This window comes from Lithobates pipiens, unplaced genomic scaffold, assembly GCF_037356315.1.
Source record: "Lithobates pipiens isolate NorthernLeopardFrog02 unplaced genomic scaffold, aLitPip1_a1.2 Scaffold_23, whole genome shotgun sequence".
Taxonomy (NCBI): Eukaryota; Metazoa; Chordata; class Amphibia; order Anura; family Ranidae; genus Lithobates; species Lithobates pipiens.
Window position 1 is genome coordinate 322,254,831 of NW_027507785.1, and position 20,891 is coordinate 322,275,721.

Consider the following 20,891-nt stretch of genomic DNA (forward strand, 5'->3'; position numbering starts at 1 on the left):
GTACAGGTGAGCCAGCCATCAGCACCATAGTGGCCATTGCCAATGATGCCATACATCCTAGCCGATAGAACGGCATTGGTTGTTATGGTGCTAGCGGCCGGCCTGCCTGCACTTTGGCAACTTGTGATGACGATCCAGGGCAAGCTGGACTCCGTGCTTGTAGCACCATGGGAAAAACCAGATTGCTCCCCATGATAAACACTGGCTTAGGAGATACTTTTTGTATATATATATATATATATTTATTATATAGTATATGGAAGAGTGAAGGGCCACCCATGAGGCCCTCAAAGTTAAGTATGTTTCTCTTGAATTTTTATCTCTTCATATACATACTTCTTAGTTGGAGAACCAATTTAGTCTTCTTCGTGTTTTTTACTTTTTCAAGCAGACATTAAATAACAAACACATTTTGATAAGACGGTTCTGCCTGTGGAACATCTTTGAACATCTCCTTTGTAGCTATGGAAACATCCACTCGGCCACCTATACAACATAATTTATTTCTTAATGTGTGAAGGGAAGAAGAAGCATTTCCATAAATAGTGGTTTCTGCCAAGAAAAAAAAGGGGGTTGTGACAGGCTAAGAGAAGTGTTGGCACTCGGCCCGTTCCGTGGAACATCAAAGTCTTCGCACAAGTATGGCAATTTAATTCCTGCCGTTGAGGTACTCCAGAGCATTGGCTCCCTCTGAATGGAAGATGAGGCCTTCCCAGTGATAAAGCTGCAGTTCTGTTTCATAATATCCATTACACCTGAAGCAAAAGAAAAATAGAACAAGTTCAGAACTGTGAGCAAGCAAGGCTTAAAATGTTCTCAGAGATGGCGGTGTCATGGCCTTCATTTTCACTCACTTCCCTCTAAAGTGTTTATTTCTTGTGCACTTTCGTTTAGTTTCGGTTCATTGTCATTCGTAAAATACATAATTTAGTTCTGTTATATTCGTTATGTTACGTTAATACGTTTTCGGATAATTCGTTATTATTCGTAGAGTGTCGAATTCATTCGTTTCGTATTCCTTGAAATTCGCTATTTATGTATGTATAGACATTCGTGATAATGATTCGTAGTTTGGAAAGTCGTTTGTTTATTGAATCTTTTAACACACACAATGACAACGTCTCTTCTCCTCGACTCAAATACCATACAACACCCTTCTAAGGCCTCTTTCACACGGGGCGGATCAGTAATGATCCGCCCCGTGAAGATCCGCTCGCTCAGCGGGGATCGCTCCGTTGTCCCCGCTGAGCCGGCTGCGGACAGGGCGGTCTCTGCACACTGTGCAGGGACTGCCCTGTCAGATCTCCGCTCTCCTCTATGGGGATCGGATGAGCACGGACCGTCTGTCAGTGTTCGTCCGATCCGCTCTGCAGACGGATAGAAAAATAGGATTTTCCTCCGTCTGCAGAATCGGACTGTTGCGGAGGTGGACGAAATCGGGTGTCTGCGGATGCTCATCCGCAGACACCCGCTATCCCATAGGGATGAATGTATGTCCGTATTTCATCCGCAAACGGATGGATGAAATACGGACATATCGTCCGCATGTGTGAAAGGGGCCTAACTCAGTTCTCAGGAATGCACTTTGGCAGTAATCCATCCTCCGGCACAACATTTTTTTTTTTTGTAAATGACATTTTATTGAGTTTTTTTGACATACAAACAGTAACCCGCAAAAGGCGGAAACAAACACTGGTTACAGCATAAAACAAAAAGACAAAAAACAAAAACGGGGACCATTTCCCAACCCCCACCCCCCCCCCCCCAAAAAAAGGGAGGGGGGAGGGGAAAACCCCCACAAAAAACAAAAACAAAAAAGTGTTAGCCCAGCCCTGGCACGGTCTTATCTAGACAGATACGCCCACTACATTACCCTCCAGCCGGAGGCACAACAGATAGCGATTCTGTGCAGTGACTCCCTGCTCCATCGTACAGGAGAATGTCTACTCATGTGATCCCTCCCCCTCCACTCCCCGCCTAAAGAAAAGGTACCCCTCAGGTACGTGAAAGGGCCATCTATTGGGGAGATCTTGCATTTGGTTCAAGCCCACCCGCACTCCACTCCTTCAGGACTCCACAGGGAACCCCAGGGGCATTGAGCTTAGCTGATCACACAGCAGTTAGTCCGAAGCCGAGTCCACAGAAGCCACCCATCCTCCCCAAACCTTATCAAACTTGGCAAGAGCTCCTCTGCTCAAGTAGGTAGCTTTATAAAATGGGACCGCTTTGTTGACGAGAGATTTCCAGCTCTCCAAGGTCGGGGCAGACGAACTCCTCCACGATAAGACAATTCTTTTTTTAGCATAAAACAATAATAGGGTGAGAAGAGTTCGTATAGCCCTAGTAGTGGCCAAAGGTTCAATCAAGTGCAACAAACACACTTCAATGGACTGGGGGATTGAAATAGAGGTGACCGATCTGATACAGTGAGCTATAGCTTGCCAGTAGGCTTTAATATGAGGACAGTCCCAGAATATATGCATGAAGTTCGCCATAGGCATGGAGCATCTCCAGCAAAGCGATTGCTGGTTCCCAAACATTTTCGCTAACCTAGCCGGGGTTAAATATATTCTATGTAGGAATTTGTAGTGGATTAAGCGGTCTCTGGCAGAGACCAAGTATTGAAACGTGGTCCCCCACATGTCATCACAGTCATCTCTGTCTATAACCGGGGCCACAGCTTCCCAGGCCAGTCTACAAGGTTCCATTAACGTGCCCGTTTCTTGGAAAAGGTTTTCTCCGGCACAAAATTTATTAGCTGATTGGACTATAAGATTTACTTTTGAGCTGACCTTTTGTTTCATTAGATCTTTAAAGAATTACCAAATCATGTTGAATTCATTCGAATTAATTCGTTATATTTCTTTCGTATTCGTTGTAATTCGTTATTTTTTTATTCGGACGTTCGGATGCGTCCGAATGTCCGAAAGATGCAAAATTCGGTCGAATTTCGATTCGTTACGAAACAAATTGCACAAGCATATTTATTTCCACTCTAGGTGCTAAAAAATATTTTGTAGTATCAAAATGTACCATTAGGGATGAGCAGTCAAGAAGAGGGGGGAATATTTGGGACTTTAAATGAGACGCAAGGGAAGATTTGCACCTCCATCCCCATTTTCTATGCAACAAAAGGAGGGGGGGGGGGGTAGGACTTTAAATGAGGTGTGTGTCCAACAAATCCATATACATATCAATATTTAGTATATTTTTTAATAAACCAGATAATGGTATAAATATAAAACATGCATGGAAGCATATAACGTATCAATATGCATATTGTAGGTAGTATCCAACACGACACAGAGAATACATGTTGTACATCATAATCCCCCCAGATAGGGCAAGCATTGACATTCTATCGGGATAAGTACAGCAGTTATACAGGAAACAAACAAAACTCTGGACAGCCACACTCCGGATTAGGTAAAAAATGAAAATGCCTTTATTTCTTCAAGTAAAAAAACGTCATATCATACGAAACATCACAGCAAAGGGAAAAAACATAGAACCAAATTTCTGACGCATTTCACGCTAAAACCAGCGCTTACTCATAGCTAGCTTTTGTTCAAAATGAAACACAAATATATACTATACAGGTGTCAACACGTGATAATAAAATCAAGGGTGGAAAGCAGTGACAGCTGATGAACTATCACCGTGAAGTCTCCACTCATATGTCTCCTGCACTTGATCATTAGGTGACCAAGGGTGTAAGAGTGAAAAAAGAAAGAAAAAATTATACAGCAGTAAAACCTTCTAAAATCATTCATATGAAATGGAGGCACCAAATGATCTTGACGCGTTTCGTTGACTTCTATCCACCAATGTAATCTGATGTAACTACCAACTGGGGGGGATGGGAGTAATAAAAGATACATATAACTGTCCGTAGCTGAGAATACGCACATAAGAACTGATACCGAGACCGTGCTATCCCACATGTCGGGGGGTCGGCCAGATAGGTATGTCTAGCACGGGAGCTGAGGAAAGGACCCAAGCTGAAACCAGGAACACACTTGCAATCCCACAAGGAGTGTGTTGTGTAAAAAAGATCTCCTTACGATTGTTGATGGGATTTCTATATTGTATATGGGATGATGTATTGGGGATTAGCAGAGAATTTGATTTTACAGCAAAATTAGTAATTTTGCTGTTGGCAATATTTTCTCAATTTTGTTCAACTAGCTGCTTCAATGAAATCTGCTTGAAAAGATCCAATCCCCCTTTTTTTTCTTATTTGTTTTTAAATGTAAATAAAAAGGGAAGGGGGAGTTAGGGGTTGTAGTTAGGAGTTTAGTTTATTTAATTGTAGTATTTTTTATTTTTTTTCATTATTTGTATCTGATCATCTTTGTGCACTGTTACTTTATATCTTTATATATATATATATATATATATATATATGTGTGTAAGTATATATATATATATGTGTGTGTGTGTGTATATATATAATATAATAAATAAATATATATATATATATATATATATATATATATATATATATATATATATATATATATATATATATATATATATGACAGCGGAACTTTGGGTAACGAGTAAGGTGATTAAAGAGCGGTTTAAAAGAGGAGCAACTTTTTTAAAAAAAAATCTGACTCGGTTTGCGAGCAGAATTCAATCTAATGGGGTATGCAGTACTGCATTTGGTCAGAGGTGCGAGGAGCCGGTGACACTCGGAACGGTTCGGAGCCATTTGGGATACTCGGAATCACTGGGAAGCCTTTCCGAGGCTTTCCGAGTTCAGCCGAGCTGCCCCCGAGTATTTCCCGAGGCTCTTCGGAGGCTCCCACATGCGGTATTCCATGCAATAGAAGTCCATGCAGAACGAATGATCTACGTTTCCATTGACTTCTATGGGGAAACTTGATGGATTTTTTTTTTTTTTTTAAAGCCTATGGCGTGCAAAACACACCCAAAAAACTTCCACCCGGTGCCAAAAAAAGTGCACACACATAAAGAGTGACACACAAACACGTGCAACGGGTGTCTGATGTCCTCCACAAGAAAGGACCTTACCCTGATCCCCCGGGGCGTTAGGCTCCAGACGGGGATTGAGGTACCAGATTCATGGCCATCCAGCCGAAGCCGGACGACCGCCTTTCTCCGGAAGGTCTGCCGAAACAGACCCACCCAGGTACTAGGGAATAGGGGCTCCCCCGAAGGGAGACCCCCCCAATAGAGGGCGAACCAAGCCAGAAGGCCTATGTCCACCCTCCCACAAGACTTTCAGGATAGGTCCGAGGACCGACACCCTACAACACAAATAAAATAAAGAAAATGTGGGGAAAGGGATAGTGAAGAGGAGATTGAAAAGGTGACCATTGTGCAATACAATGGCCAGGCCCTCCTTCACATGAATGTCAGGTTGCTGGGGCGAGACTGCGTGGTCACAAAAGTCTTGATGAGTGGGAGGTTGCTTGAGACGGTATTGCGTGGTTGCAAGGGTCTCAACAGGTGTCAGGTTGCTGGGCCAAGATTGCATGGTGACAAAGGGGGTATTTATTTATTTATTTTTATTTATTTATTTATATTTTATTTATTTTTTATTTTTTTTAATTTTTTGACAAGTAAGAGGTTGCTGAGACGATGTTTGTGTTTTGCAAGGGTCTTAACAAGGCTGTTAGGCTGCTGAGACGATTTGCATGGTTACAAGGGTCTCAACAGGTGTCCGGTTGCTAGGCCGAGATTTGCGTGGTGGCAAAGGTTTTTTTTTTTAATTATTAATTATTTTTGTGTTTTTTGATTAGTGAGAGGTTTTCTGAGATGATGTTGCGTTTTGCAAGGATCTCAACAAGGGTGTCAGGCTGCTGAGATGATTTGCATGGTTGTAATGGTTTCAACGGGTGTCAGATTGCTGGGCCGTAATTGCTCGGTGGCAACGGGGTTTTTTTTTTTTTTTTTTTTTTTAATGAGTGGCCCTCGCGCCACTGGAGATGAATGGCCAGCTGGGTGCCGCTGTGTGTTTGTGTGGCTGATTGTTTGTCACTGAGGTGTGTTTGAAAGTTATTTTGTATGCGGGTTTGCATGTAGGTCCGTGCTGCAAAGTGTTTTATACTGCTGGAGACAATATTGCGTGGTTGCAAGGGTGTCAGTGAGTGTCAGGTTGCTGGGGTGATATTGCATGGTTGCAGGGGTCTCGATGAGTATAAAGGTTTGTTGAGATGACATTGCGTGGTTGCAAGGGCCTCAGTCTGGTTTGCTGAGACGATATTGCGTGATTCCAAGGGTCTCTGTGAGTATATATATATATACAGTGCCTTGCGAAAGTATTCGGACCCCTTGAACTTTTCAACCTTTTGCCACATTTGAGGCTTGAAACATAAAGATATAAAATTTTAATTTTTTGTGAAGAATCACAAACAAGTGGGACACAATTGTGAAGTGGAACGAAATCTATTGGATATTTTGAACTTTTTTAGCAAATAAAAAACTGAAAAGTGGTGCGTGCAAAATTATTCGGCCCCTTTACTTTCAGTGCAGCAAACTCACTCCAGAAGTTCAGCGAGGATCTCTGAATGATCCAATGTTGTCCTAAATGACTGATGGTGATAAATAGAATCCACCTGTGTGTAATCAAGTCTCTGTATAAATGCACCTGCTCTGTGATAGTCTCAGGGTTCTGATGAAAGCGCAGAGAGCATCATGAAGACCAAGGAACACACCAGGCAGGTCCGTAATACTGTTGTGGAGAAGTTTAAAGCTAGATTTGGATACAAAAAGATTTCCCAAGCTTTAAACATCCCAAGGAGCACTGTGCAAGCGATCATTTTGAAATGGAAGGAGTATCAGACCACTGCAAATATACCAAGACCTGGCCGTCCCTCTAAACTTTCAGCTCAGACAAGGAGAAGACTGATCAGAGATGCAGCCAAGAGGCCCATGATCAATCTGGATGAACTGCAGAGAACTACAGCTGAGGTGGGAGAGTCTGTCCATAGGACAACAATCAGTCGTACACTGCACAAATCTGGCCTTTATGGAAGAGTGGGAAGAAGAAAGCCATTTCTCAAAGATATCCATAAAAAGTCTCGTCCTGGGAGACACACCAAACATGTGGAAGAAGGTGCACTGGTCAGATGAAACCAAAATTGAACTTTTTGCCCACAATTCAAAACGCCCTCAACATACCATCCCCACTGTCAAACATGGTGGTGGCAGCATCATGGTTTGGGCCTGCTTTTCTTCAGCAGGGACAGGGAAGATGGTTAAAATTGAGGGGAAGATGGATGCAGCCAAATACAGGACCATTCTGGATGAAAACCTGTTGGAGTCTGCAAAAGACCTGAAACTGGGACGGAGATTTATCTTCCAACAAGACAATGATCCCAAACATACAGCAAAATCTACAAAGGAATGGTTCACAAATAAACGTATCCAGGTGTTAGAATGGCCAAGTCAAAGTCCAGACCTGAATCCAATCGAGAATCTGTGGAAAGAGCTGAAAACTGCTGTTCACAAACGCTCTCCATCCAACCTCACTGAGCTCCAGCTGTTTTGCAAGGAAGAATGGGCAAGAATTTCAGTCTCTCGATGTGCAAAACTGATAGAGACATCCCCCAAGCGACTTGCAGCTGTAATCGCAGCAAAAGGTGGCTCTACAAAGTATTATTGCAAGGGGGTCGAATCATTTTGCACGCCCCACTTTTCATTTTTTTATTAGTTAAAAAGTTTTAAATATCCAATAGATTTCGTTCCACTTCACAATTGTGTCCCACTTGTTGGTGATTCGTCACAAAAAATAAAAATTTTATATCTTTATGTTTGAAGCCTGAAATGTGGCAAAAGGTTGAAAAGTTCAAGGGGGCCGAATACTTTCGCAAGGCACTGTATATCCAGTGGAACCTTGGATTATGAGCATACGTCTGGGATCTTCTGGGGTCTTGGGTCTTATCTGAAAATTATGTTTGCTAACTCCCTAAATGGAGTTCTACTTCTACTGCAGCTTTTCCCCTGCCGAAGGGCTTAATTGTAGAATCACAAATGTACAAATAAGCCCCTGGATGGGGTGAATCATATCAAGAAGGAGCTGATGGGTTGCATGGTTTCCACTACTGTGCAATAAAGTTTTATGTGGTCGGAATGGCTATTCCGTTATATGGGATTACTGATTTTTTAGGAGATTTTTTTGCTATAAATTCCTATTCACTTCTGAGTTTATAGCATCCCCGTTTCCAGCAGTCCACCTCAGTACTCTTGATTAAAGTTACAGTTCTGAGCTCTCCTCTGGGACTTGATGAGCTGAGGGCTTTAGATACAATTCAGCCACCCTTTATGAGTAGCTATATCTGGAAACACAGAAGAGCGGTCTACCATGAAAGCATGATCTGACCATCTGGACCTTCAGCACCTGGGTCAGTCGGCATCTCTATAAACACCAATGCACAGTGTGTGTTTATTTTATTCGTTTTTTGTTTTTTAAGTGCATTTTTCTTTTCTCAGTGCTATGTCGTTTTTCTTTTTTTAACCAAGATATAGATGTGAATTTTTTTTCATTGCCAGACCTTTTCTATTTTTCTTTGCCCATATGTTACAGTGCAAACTGAGCAACATGTAAAGAGCAATCTGGGATGCTGGCATGCAAAATGAATACATTGTCTCCTCAGAATTTCTAAATACAATTCATATATACACACACACTATAAAAAGAAAATCTGTCCATATTGTAAGGTTGGTGTAGATAAAGCTGCCAACTTTCCAGTTCGTTCCATTTGCAATTTGATAGCCACCCAAACTATAAGACAGGGAATTCATAGATAAGAGTAATCTTATATAGGCCACAGATTTTCATTTCATGCCATCGCATGACATGATACCATTATTTTTTGTTCACTAGAGACCGGGGACATCACTGAGAATGCAGCCTATCCATTCACTAAACACCAATGACATCACTGAGAATGCAGCCTATCCATTCACTAGAGACCGGTAACATCACTGAGAATGCAGCCTATCCATTCACTAGAGACCGGTAACATCACTGAGAATGCAGCCTATCCATTCACTAGAGACTGGTGACATCACTGAGAATGCAGCCTATCCATTCACTAAACACCAATGACATCACTGAGAATGCAGCCTATCCATTCACTAGAGACCGGTGACATCACTGAGAATGCAGCCTATCCATTCACTAGAGACCGGTGACATCACTGAGAGTGCAGCCTATCCATTCACTAAACACCAATGACATCACTGAGAATGCAGCCTATCCATTCACTAGAGACCGGTGACATCACTGAGAATGCAGCCTATCCATTCACTAGAGACCGGTGACATCACTGAGAGTGCAGCCTATCCATTCACTAAACACCAATGACATCACTGAGAATGCAGCCTATCCATTCACTAGAGACTGGTGACATCACTGAGAATGCAGCCTATCCATTCACTAGAGACCGGTGACATCACTGAGAATGCAGCCTATCCATTCACTAAACACCAATGACATCACTGAGAATGCAGCCTATCCATTCACTAGAGACTGGTGACATCACTGAGAATGCAGCCTATCCATTCACTAGAGACTGGTGACATCACTGAGAATGCAGCCTATCCATTCACTAAACACCAATGACATCACTGAGAATGCAGCCTATCCATTCACTAGAGACCGGTGACGTCACTGAGAATGCAGCCTATCCATTCACTAGAGACTGGTGACATCACTGAGAATGCAGCCTATCCATTCACTAGAGACCGGTGACATCACTGAGAATGCAGCCTATCCATTCACTAGAGACTGGTGACATCACTGAGAGTGCAGCCTATCCATTCACTAAACACCAATGACATCCCTGATAATGCAGCCTATCCATTCACTAAAAAGCAATGACATCACTGATAATGCAACCTATTCATTCACCAAAGACCAATGACATCACTGAGAATGCAGCCTATCCATTCACTAGAGACCAGTGACATCACTGAGAATGCAGCCTATCCATTCACTAGAGACTGGTGACATCACTGAGAATGCAGCCTATCCATTCACTAGAGACCGGTGACATCACTGAGAATGCAGCCTATCCATTCACTAAACACCAATGACATCACTGAGAATGCAGCCTATCCATTCACTAGAGACTGGTGACATCACTGAGAATGCAGCCTATCCATTCACTAGAGACTGGTGACATCACTGAGAATGCAGCCTATCCATTCACTAAACACCAATGACATCACTGAGAATGCAGCCTATCCATTCACTAGAGACCGGTGACGTCACTGAGAATGCAGCCTATCCATTCACTAGAGACTGGTGACATCACTGAGAATGCAGCCTATCCATTCACTAGAGACCGGTGACATCACTGAGAATGCAGCCTATCCATTCACTAGAGACTGGTGACATCACTGAGAATGCAGCCTATCCATTCACTAGAGACCGGTGACATCACTGAGAGTGCAGCCTATCCATTCACTAAAAAGCAATGACATCACTGATAATGCAACCTATTCATTCACCAAAGACCAATGACATCACTGAGAATGCAGCCTATCCATTCACTAGAGACCAGTGACATCACTGAGAATGCAGCCTATCCATTCACTAGAGACCAGTGACATCACTGAGAATGCAGCCTGTCAACTTTATAAAGATTGGTGACATAACTTAGGAAAGATGTAACATTTGCTCTGGAACCTTTTAGAGACTTGTGTTAGTAAGAACATACATGGAAAGGGCCGGATATTGTAAAATATAAAGCCAAAAATAAACTGGCAAAAGTGCCCAAGTGCCAGCAAACTTCAAATTCCAGGACATTAGATCCTGCCAAGCCTTGTGGTCCCACCATCGTGCGATAGTCATATGATACCAATAAGCACGATTCTTATGATAGAAACTCGAAACTTTTTAAACAAAAAGATGGAAAGTAATTAGAAGCATTGGGTGATGTGTGTTGTAGAGACTCTCTGCTCGGTGGCAGATGGCGCCACGGTTTAATTTCAGGGAAATCACAAGCTGTTTTCTCCTGAACCTCACGCTTTACCTTTGTTCTCGGCGTCTGGCCCTGAGCGAGAAGGAGCTGAGAAATATTGTCTGCGCATTTCATCGCCGCGCTGATCCCTCGCCGCGTTGGTTTGTGTTTTGTTGAATGTTTTTCTTTTTTTTTGTGTCCTTTTAGGTCAAGAACGCAGCGAAGCCACATTGATAAAGAGGTTTAAAGGGGACGGCGTCAGGTACAAAGCCAAACTAATTGGAATCGACGAGGTTTCTGCCGCGAGAGGGGACAAGTTATGTCAAGACTCAATGATGAAACTCAAGGTGAGGCCTCCTTCAGTTTTTAATTGCTGTTTATGACAAGTAGAATCATTTTGCTAAATTAGCAAAAGGGCCGGGGCAAGAACAAGGGGTGGGCAGGAGCGGAAGCTGCCCTGGGTGCATTGGAAGGAGGTGGCTGCCCCTTCTCCACATGCTCTAGGACAGTGGTCCTAGACTATGGCCCGGGGGGGGGGGCAAGTGTGTCCGTTTTCTTGCCCTTATCTGGTCCTTGGGGCACTGTTCCATCAACTGACACCAATAATGGGGTGCCATTCCCATCCCCTACTGACACCATCAAGGAGACACTATTCTTTCCATTGATACCAATAATAGGGCCTTATTCCTCCCATTAAAACCATGATGTGCAGTGGTAGCCGCCCCCCTATCCATGCGTCTGGCCCCCTAATCTACATACGGGGCACTGGACACATAGATTCTAATTGTAGTTTTTTTTTTGGGGGGGGGGGTTAAGCTTGTGATTAGAGCCTGAAGCTCTAATAGGCTTCCAAAAAAGGTGGGCTCTGCGCCCTGAGCCCACTCAATTCTGTGACAATGGCGAATGAATATTCTTTATTGTCGTACTGATTCTCCTCCTGGCCAATCAGGAAGCGGGTCTTGACCGGGGAGGGAAGGGGCGGGAGACCCAACTAACTGGCGGGGGGAGGGAGACGGGAAGGGGTCAGTGGACAGATTGGCACCCCCCCCCACAAGTATACCACCAACCACCACTGATGATGGGGCACTAAGGCTGGGGAAATTTTTACTCCCACTGGTCACAGTCCCACCCCCCTAAAGCCAGTAGAACAGTAAACTGGCCCTTTGCTTAGACAGTTTGGAGACCCCTGCTCTAGGACAGTGGCTGGCATCCAACAGGCCATGGCGGAAAGGCGCCCATCCAGGAACACTCACAGAATGGAACAGCGGTGTGTAGCAGAGCAGGTCTCAGGTGTGCCGACAGCGTCTGTCTCGAGGGGCAGAAAATCATCTTGGCTGCTCTGTGCCCAACTGGGGAGGTGTCCAGGAAGGGTGGCGTGTCCCTATCCTTACTCATTACACATTTGGAACCTCTCTGCCGCTAATCGCCGTCCCTGGCAGATGGGTGACCTGACCCTACACTACCCACACACTAAATGTGCGCCAAGCCCCAGGAGCCAGGGTCTCAAAACTGAGTTTCGACCATTTCCTTTTTTTTTTTTTAATAACCCCCGTGATAGCCACCACTTGTACATTAAAAATTGGCATGTGCTTTATATTATAGGACAGTGGTGGTGAACCTTGGCACCCCAGATGTTTTGGAACTACATTTCCCATGATTCTCATGCACTCTGCAGTGTAGTTGAGCATCATGGGAAATGTAGTTCCAAAACATCTGGGGTGCCAAGGTTCACCATCACTGTTATAGAGTTTCCGCCTTTGTGCATGTCTTAGCCCTTGTACACACGGTCGGAGAATCCGTCGGAATGTGTCCTATCGGACCGTGTCGTCGGATAATCTGACTGTGTGTGGTCTGCATCAGACTGATTCAGTCGGAATATCCGTCGGACCCAATTTTCCAACATGTTGGAAATATTTCCCGACCAACTGGTTCGATCGGACATACTCCGATCATGTGTAGAGAATTTTGATCGGACCAAGTGCCACGCATGCTCAGATCAAATTCCTACATCAAAGCTAATGGCTACTAGCCTGAATGTAGTCCCATCATAACGAAATTACGTCATCACGTTCTGAATGATCTGATTTTTCGACAACTTTGTCCGACCGTGTGTATGCAACAGTTTCGGACAAAATCCAACGGATTTGGTTGTGGAAATCTCCGACCGTGTGTACAGGGGCTAAGGATTTACTTGGAACTAGTGTTGCCACCTGTCCGGGATTCACCCGTTTTGAATCATGTGTCTGGGTTTCAGGCGGACTGGCAACCCTACTTGGAACTCCTGATAAAGCAAGCAGCCATTGTGGACACCTGGAGCACGCTGGGACTTTCTTCCGGGATTAGGTGCAGATAGCTACCCAGCATGCACCTCCCGATCTCGCACATGTGCAGTGCCCCACCTCAGTTTTCTCATGTAGTGCAATAAAATCTCCTCTGCTTTGCGATATTGCTCCTGTTGCTGCCACCGCCAGTCGCTACCGATTACTTTGCTACAGCCGAGTACCAATACAAACAAAAGCCTGGATCCCCCCCAATCAAAAATGGCGCCTATCTCCGCCTAGCATTGTGTCATTTCCAGTTGTGAAATAACGCATTGCTAGCAGCGGGGGATGTATCTACGTAGTTTTAACCTTAAACTACTTAGAGGGTTCTTTACTGTAAGAGCGGCAAGGATGTGGAATTCCCTTCCACAGGCGGTGGTCTCAGCGGGGGGGGGGGCAACGATAGTTTCAAGAAATATGCACCTGAACGACCGCAACATACAGGGATACACAATGTAATACTGACCTATAATCACACACATAGGTTGGACTTGATGGTGTCTTTTTTTCAACCTCACCTACTACGTAAATGAAAGATTCAACACCTATGTAGCTTTCCTGACACCCAGGTGGTTCCATAATTTTCACACCTCCCATCCCGTTCTTGGATAAGAACCATCGGCCTTTCCATGGTGATTGGAGCAAGGTGTCAGTGCCACCCGTGTAGATATGCTGCGGTATGTTCCTGGCACTCATGAGAACTGAAAAAGTGTATTTTCTTTTTTCAACCTCACCTACTACCACATTTCCCCGAAAATAAGCCCAGGTTTTATATTAATTTTGGCGACAAAAGACACAGTAGGGCTTATTTTTGGGGTAGGTCTTACCATGCAATGTACTGCCTTCTCTCCCCCTCTCTCTCTCCCTGCCTGACAGGCATCCCCAGTGTGAACTGAGTTAAAATGCTTGTAAAATCCTATAATCCACTCTATTACAGTATTATATAATGTACAATGTGTGTTTTTATAACCTCTTAAGCCCCCCGGACCAATTTGCAGCCAAAGGACCAGGTCCCTTTTTGTCGCTTTAACTGACAATTGCGCGGTCGTGCGACGTGGCTCCCAAACAAAATTGGCGTCCTTTTTTTCCCACAAATAGAGCTTTCTTTTGGTGGTATTTCATCACCTCTGCGGTTTTTATTTTTTGCGCTATAAACAAAAATAGACCGACAATTTTGAAAAAAATGCAATATTTTTTACTTTTTGCTATAATAAATCTCAAAAATATATATATATAAAAAAAAAAAATTTTCCCTCAGTTTAGGCCGATACGTATTTTTCTACATATTTTTGTTAAAAAAAAATCGCAATTAGCGATTATTGATTGGTTTGTGCAAAAGTTATAGCATTTACAAAATAGGGGATAGTTTTATAGCATTTTTATTAATATATATATATTTTTTTACTAGTAATGGCGGCGATCAGCGATTTTTTTATTGTGACTATGGCGGACACATCGGACATTTTTGACACATTTTTGGGACCATTTGTCATTTATACAGCAATCAGTGCTATTTAAATGCACTGATTCCTGTGTAAATGACACTGGCAGTGAAGGAGTTAACCACTAGGGGGCAGTGTAGAGGTTATGTATGATGTTATGTGTTTTTTTATTGTAGTGGGGGCGTGGCTTGGCATGTGACCTCACTGATCGTCTTTCCCTATAACAGGGAACAGACGATCAGTGACAAGCTCACTAGGAAGCACGAGGAGTGATTTGTTTACACAGACCTCTCCTCGTTCTTCAGCTCTGTGACCCGATCGCGGGACACCAGCGGCGATCAGGTCCGCTGGTCCCGCGGCCGCGGTCACGGAGCTCAGGACCCGGGCGCGCTCCCGACCCACGGCTCAGCCACGTACAGGTACTGGATTGTGCCCAGCCGTGCCATTCTGCCGACGTATATCGGCGTGAGGCGGTCCTTAAGCAGATAATATAATTGTGCCAACAGTATTGTGGAAGAGTGTGGCTATGGGGTCCGTTTCAGATATGGCACCTCATCCCCAAATATCTAAAGAAAAAGGAGGTAGTTGGAGGGAAGGGGGATTATTGCGGTGCCTGGATTCATCATAAACAAAGAAATATATTTCAAAAAACAATTTTAATTCACAATAAAACAAGATACAAGATCACAATAAATGTCATAAATAGATAAAAGCACATCCAATAACGTAAGGCCAAGATGATATAAGCCTGGGTGTGCAGATGGGTCAAAATCCTCCCTACATGTTTCGCCGTACAAACGGCTTCATCAGGGGAAATGGAATGAGACCACCATATGAAGACAAATTCTATAATAAGGAAAAAAGAAACTAATTTAATACAAAATTATAAACCCCCGGTAAATACTGCATCGATCAAAGGAATCCAATAAGTGTGCCAAATACATTGGTTTATAGCGCCGCTCTGCACTTCTGTGACCCGCCGGAGCTCTCTTCCCCGCAATTATATTACAGAAACACACACATTGTACATTATATACTACTGTAATAGAGTGGATTATAGGATTTTACAAGCATTTTAAACTAGGGCTTAATTTCAGGGTAGGGCTTATATTGCAGCCCTCCTGGAAAATACCGCTAGGTCTTATTTTCGGGGAAACGCGGTATGTAACTATGTAACTATGTCCATTGACTCCTGGGAGGATTGATGACACAGGCGGTGAAGAGGCAACAGAACAGCTCCTCACTGCCTGTCGAACGGATGGACGGTAACGCAAATCCTTTGGCCCGGTAAAGCAGCTCCCTTGTACGCATTTCATCTGTGTATTTTTTTAAATTTTTTTTTAGCTTTAAACCCAATATTTGCTTCCCGTTTTCAAACAGTAAGCACAAATCTGTCTGCAAATTTATCATCGGCCCTCTTCCACCGCTCCCTCCGTCTTATCCTTCACGCTCTGCCCAGATTGCATATTTGCTGATAGTTGCAGTCTAAATATTTCATCCTGTTTTCTGCATAAGTATTTATTTTTTTTTTCTCCTTTTCCGCAAATGATTTCCTTTTGATTGGCTCCTTTATTTTTTTTTTTTATTCCGCTTTTTTTCGCCATCTCGGGGAAATCTCCGCAGTATAAATGAGTTTTAATCTGTCTGCTTGCACTTTAGCAACTTGTGTCGGTCACCCGCCGGCAACATAAAAACCCACCGTCCGTCTCTTTTTTTTTTTTTTTTCGAGGGGAGGGGGGGGGGGGGGGGTAAAAATTCCCTGCGTCCGCAAGATGTTTGATGCCTTTTTATAGAAGGAGCGTGTGAGGTTTATCTGAACTCCGGTAAGCAGTGACGAGGCCCGGGCGGTCTGCTAAATTAATGTTCTTGTCTTGTAAGTAAGCATAACAGCTTTTATGTTTAACAGTGTGACACGGCCCTTTCCGTTCAATTTCAATAATTCCCACTCTCTTATCGAAAGGCTGCACAAGACATTAGGGCTCTTTCCGTGCCGTTAGTGCTTCCACCAGGAGGATGGGAGAAAAAGCTCCTGAGGCATAGGAAGCCAATTTTGGTATTTACCGGTTCAGAGATATCATATAGGTCCCTGGAAGGGGAAAGAGAACGGGGAGATGTAACGTGATTTAGACTTGCACTAAAGGGCTCTGTAGCAGAACGCAGTTGTCGCCACCCAATCGCGGCGGAGAACTGATATTCTAAACTGCGAGTAGATACACACTATATTACCAAAAGTATTGGGACGCCTGCTTTTACGCGCACGTGAAAACCCCTTTCACACTCGGGCGTTTTTCAGGCGCTTTAGCGTTAAAAAAAAAAAAAAAAGCGCCTGTAAAGCGCTTGAAAGAAGCCTCATCTGCAATCCCAATGCGAAAGCCCGAGTGCTTCAAGAGCCCTTTCACAATGTCAGCGCCCGAAAAACACGCTCGTAAAGCGCCGCTTAACCACTTACAGACCGGACCAATTTGCTGGTCACAGACCAGACCACTTTTTGCGATTCGGCACGGCGTCGCTTTAACTGACAATTGCGCGGTCGTGCGACGTGGCTCCCAAACAAAATTGACGTCTTTTTTTTCCCCACAAATAGAGATTTCTTTTGGTGGTATTTGATCACCCCTGCGGTTTTTATTTTTTGCGCTATAAACAAAAATAGAGCGACAATTTTGAAAAAAACACATTATTTTTTACTTTTTGTTATACTAAATATCCCCCAAAAATATATAAAAAAACATTTTTTTCCCTCAGTTTAGGCTGATACGTATTCTACATATTTTTGGTAAAAAAAATCGCAATAAGCGATTATTGATTGCTATGCGCAAAAGTTATAGCGTTTACAAAATAGGGATAGTTTTATAGCATTTTTATTAATAATTTTTTATTATTTTTTTTTTTACTAGTGAAATGGATATTTTGATGATAGGCAACTCCTATCCTCATATTGATTAGTGGTTCCAAATTAATAACTACTGCAGTAGGGAACAGACACAAAAGATACGCTCAGCATCTTTCCAAATAACCGTTCTCCTTTATTATGACACATTTGAAGGCTTTTATACACATGGTTACGTAGGTATCACATTAATATTACAATTGTACGTTTATGGTAACAAGGGGCGTTACATAGGCAGGCTTATTCTAATCAGAACTCGAAAGAATGCAAAACATGTACTGAAAACATTATTGGTGCCGTGTGCACAGTGAGGGCATTGTGCAATACATATAAAATATAATACAATTATATACAGAACCTACAAATTTCCATTACAGTCTCCTCTCTTTTGATCAATATTTTGATCACTAACCATATCTGCTATCACCTTTAACCTGGAACCTCCACACGCTTAGGTGGAGGTAATCCTGGCCAAAGAGGCAAAAACTCCATTGTGGAGAAAATAATAGCTGAGCAGCTTTTTTCATTACAAAACGACTTTTCACTGTGAAAAACAAATGATTGATAAGACATATTTACAGAGTACTGGCTGTACACTCCTGTGGCCAAAATGGCCTTCTAGCTTAATTGCTGGTATGCTGACTTATCAGCATATGTAAACACATACAATTCTACATAAAATGGAAGAGGTACAAAAGACAAATATGACTTCAACATGGCTAAACTACTTTTCAAATATATGTATCCCTTACAATTAAAGTAATTGAATCAAAAAATACCCTAGACTGTTATCGCAAGAGGGAAACAAATCAAACACAGAGATTTCTTTCATTTAGTCATATTACAGTGTCTGGAGTGGATCCAGGTGACTTTTCCTTCAAGTTTTGCAAAACTGTACATGAAATAGATGCTGTATTGAGTCTCCAAACATTTCCTTATATATAAATGTCTCTTAACAATCCACAAGTCAACTGGCTTTAGTATGTATTTTGTAAAAATAAAACCTCAAAACTTCTAGTAAGGACTCTCCTATAAAAATGATTTCCTCTGTTACTCTCTGTAGATTCTGCACTTTGTACTTACAAACTACTTCTGATAACACTTTTTTACTGGGGCCTTTGCAGTAGCATTTGCCACTGGACATCCATAAAACATGTCCACACAAACAAAATACATACTCGTAAGATCCTGACTTGGGCATCTGGATAGATCTTTTTGTTATCTTTGGAAGGGATGTTCAGCTTTTGGTAACACCTTTGGTAACAGGTAAAACAAGAAGTGGTATGTTATAAAAACAACTGTGGAGAACCCTGGCACTATCCCACGCTCATTTACTAAGGCAGCCATAACTACTTGTGACTGATGACACGGTCCACGTGTCAAGCTGAAGGGAAAAGAGTGTCTGGCAAACATAAATGATCACCTTTTCCAAAGTCTTGTTTTGTAAGAAGTTGCCCTCTGTGGACCACTTGTGCTTCTCGTTCTGGGGTCCTTAAAGCTGAATTATTAATCCCAGCTATACTGGGCCAGAACTAGGGTGGAATCTGTGAGGTGCACAGACCCAGCAAGTGTCCAGGGCTGTAAATGCAGCATCTTTAGAGTCACCTGGTCTGCTTCCATATGTGAGTTTTACTGTTAGTATGGCTACCTCAGCAAGAACCTGGAAGGCTGAAAACAGCCGATCGAATTAACTTGGCATGCTTGATTGGTTTACCTGCCGAAGTAAAAACAAACTTCTGGCCCTTCAAATTTAACCAAAAGCTCTCTATATCTTGACTATCTATATAAATATATACTCTTTTTATAGCTCACAGGTTTTTCTAAAACATGGAGCTCTGCTTCTTGAGATGGGGAAAAAGGATCCAATGACTCTGAATACAGGGAATCCTTCTGGGTGATAAACTTCATCCTTGGTATAAAACCAGGAATAACACTACAAAAAAGTAAATACTCGGGTCTTCAGGGAGTGTGTCCTGCACTGGGCTCACAACAGCTGATTCCCACGTCATCAATTTAACACATGTGGTTTTTCTTTGTTTCCAGCCTCCTCCAATAGAGGCAATAAGGTGGCTGGATTCAAATGTACGCATTTTTCATTGTTAGATTTGTACATAAACACACAAAACAAATTCATATTTTGAACCTTTCATTAGACAAACACTTAGTTAGTTATATATTTGCTGTGCATAATGTCGGACCATTAAAAATTAAATATTCAACCAAAATAATATCTGTAACTTTGTCTAATAGCAACTTTCCATAAAGCTACAACTCTGATATATCAGAGTGAACCCTTCATTACTGGGTCCAGCTTGCATAAATATAACAATGGCTTGTTTTCTATCATGCTGTTTGTGTAAGAACTCCAGTTTAATGTTTCAAAAAGACAACTTTTTCCTGGCAATATAATAAATAAGAATACCCTGCGGTCATGCAGAGATGTCCATAAATCCAAAATATTCTTCTACTTATACCCACTGCACTTACATGGAAAAGGGGCACATCATTTCACAATCCACACATTCTGCTTTGGATTTCAAAAATAAAAATACATAAAAACAAAAGGACCAACAATATTTATGACGGACCAGAAAGCACTTGGCCATCAAAAACTATAAACCAACTGGCTGCAGGCAGCAGCTATCCTAACAGGGTGTGTGGACTTGATGTGATGGGTCTGTTATATTTAAATGTTATTATTACTCTCACATCATGGACCGCACATTAAGTTATTATCAGACTTTAAGATTTCATTTCTGTAGAAAAACTTCCTATGTATCCCATCCATCTTGGCTTTGTTAAACATTATTGCAGCTGTATTCAAATCAACAACCTCATCTTAATATTTTTTCTTTCCACTCAATAAATGTAAAATTACAAAATTGTTATCTTAATCTAAACTAATTCCATTTTTACCAATTTCCCCATTAACCTTGATTTCATTTCCAACCAAAGGTTGTCTAAACCAGTTTCAATATATCTATATTTATTAATAAAATTGTTAAACTCATATTAGAAATTAATACTCATATGATCATTTCAATATCACACACTAATATATATGCACAGATAAATGTCCTTAAAGGGGGACATATTACTTAATTTTACTCAATTTCTCTCTCTTTTTTTTTTAATGCACTGTTTCCACTATCAAAAGATATTCAATTAGTGTAAGACATGGTTAAATGTAACCTTGATTTTACCATGTTTGGAAAACAGATTCAAAAATAATTGTGATCACATTGTTTATCATTAGACTCGTTAACCCGGCACATTTTGTTATAAATGTTTTGTCTAAAAA

At 42.2% G+C, this 20,891-nt stretch overlaps 1 protein-coding gene across 20 annotated transcripts in view; it reads left to right on the forward strand.

Moving 5' to 3' along the window:
• Positions 1 to 20,891, forward strand: part of DAB1 (DAB adaptor protein 1) — a 1,102,825-nt gene that overhangs the window by 864,878 nt on the left and 217,056 nt on the right. For all 20 annotated transcript variants that reach the window (XM_077450623.1, XM_077450620.1, XM_077450628.1 and 17 more), the window contains one exon: positions 11,148 to 11,287. In XM_077450623.1, coding sequence (XP_077306749.1) covers positions 11,148 to 11,287 — 140 coding nt within the window. The remainder of the gene's footprint in view (positions 1 to 11,147; positions 11,288 to 20,891) is intronic.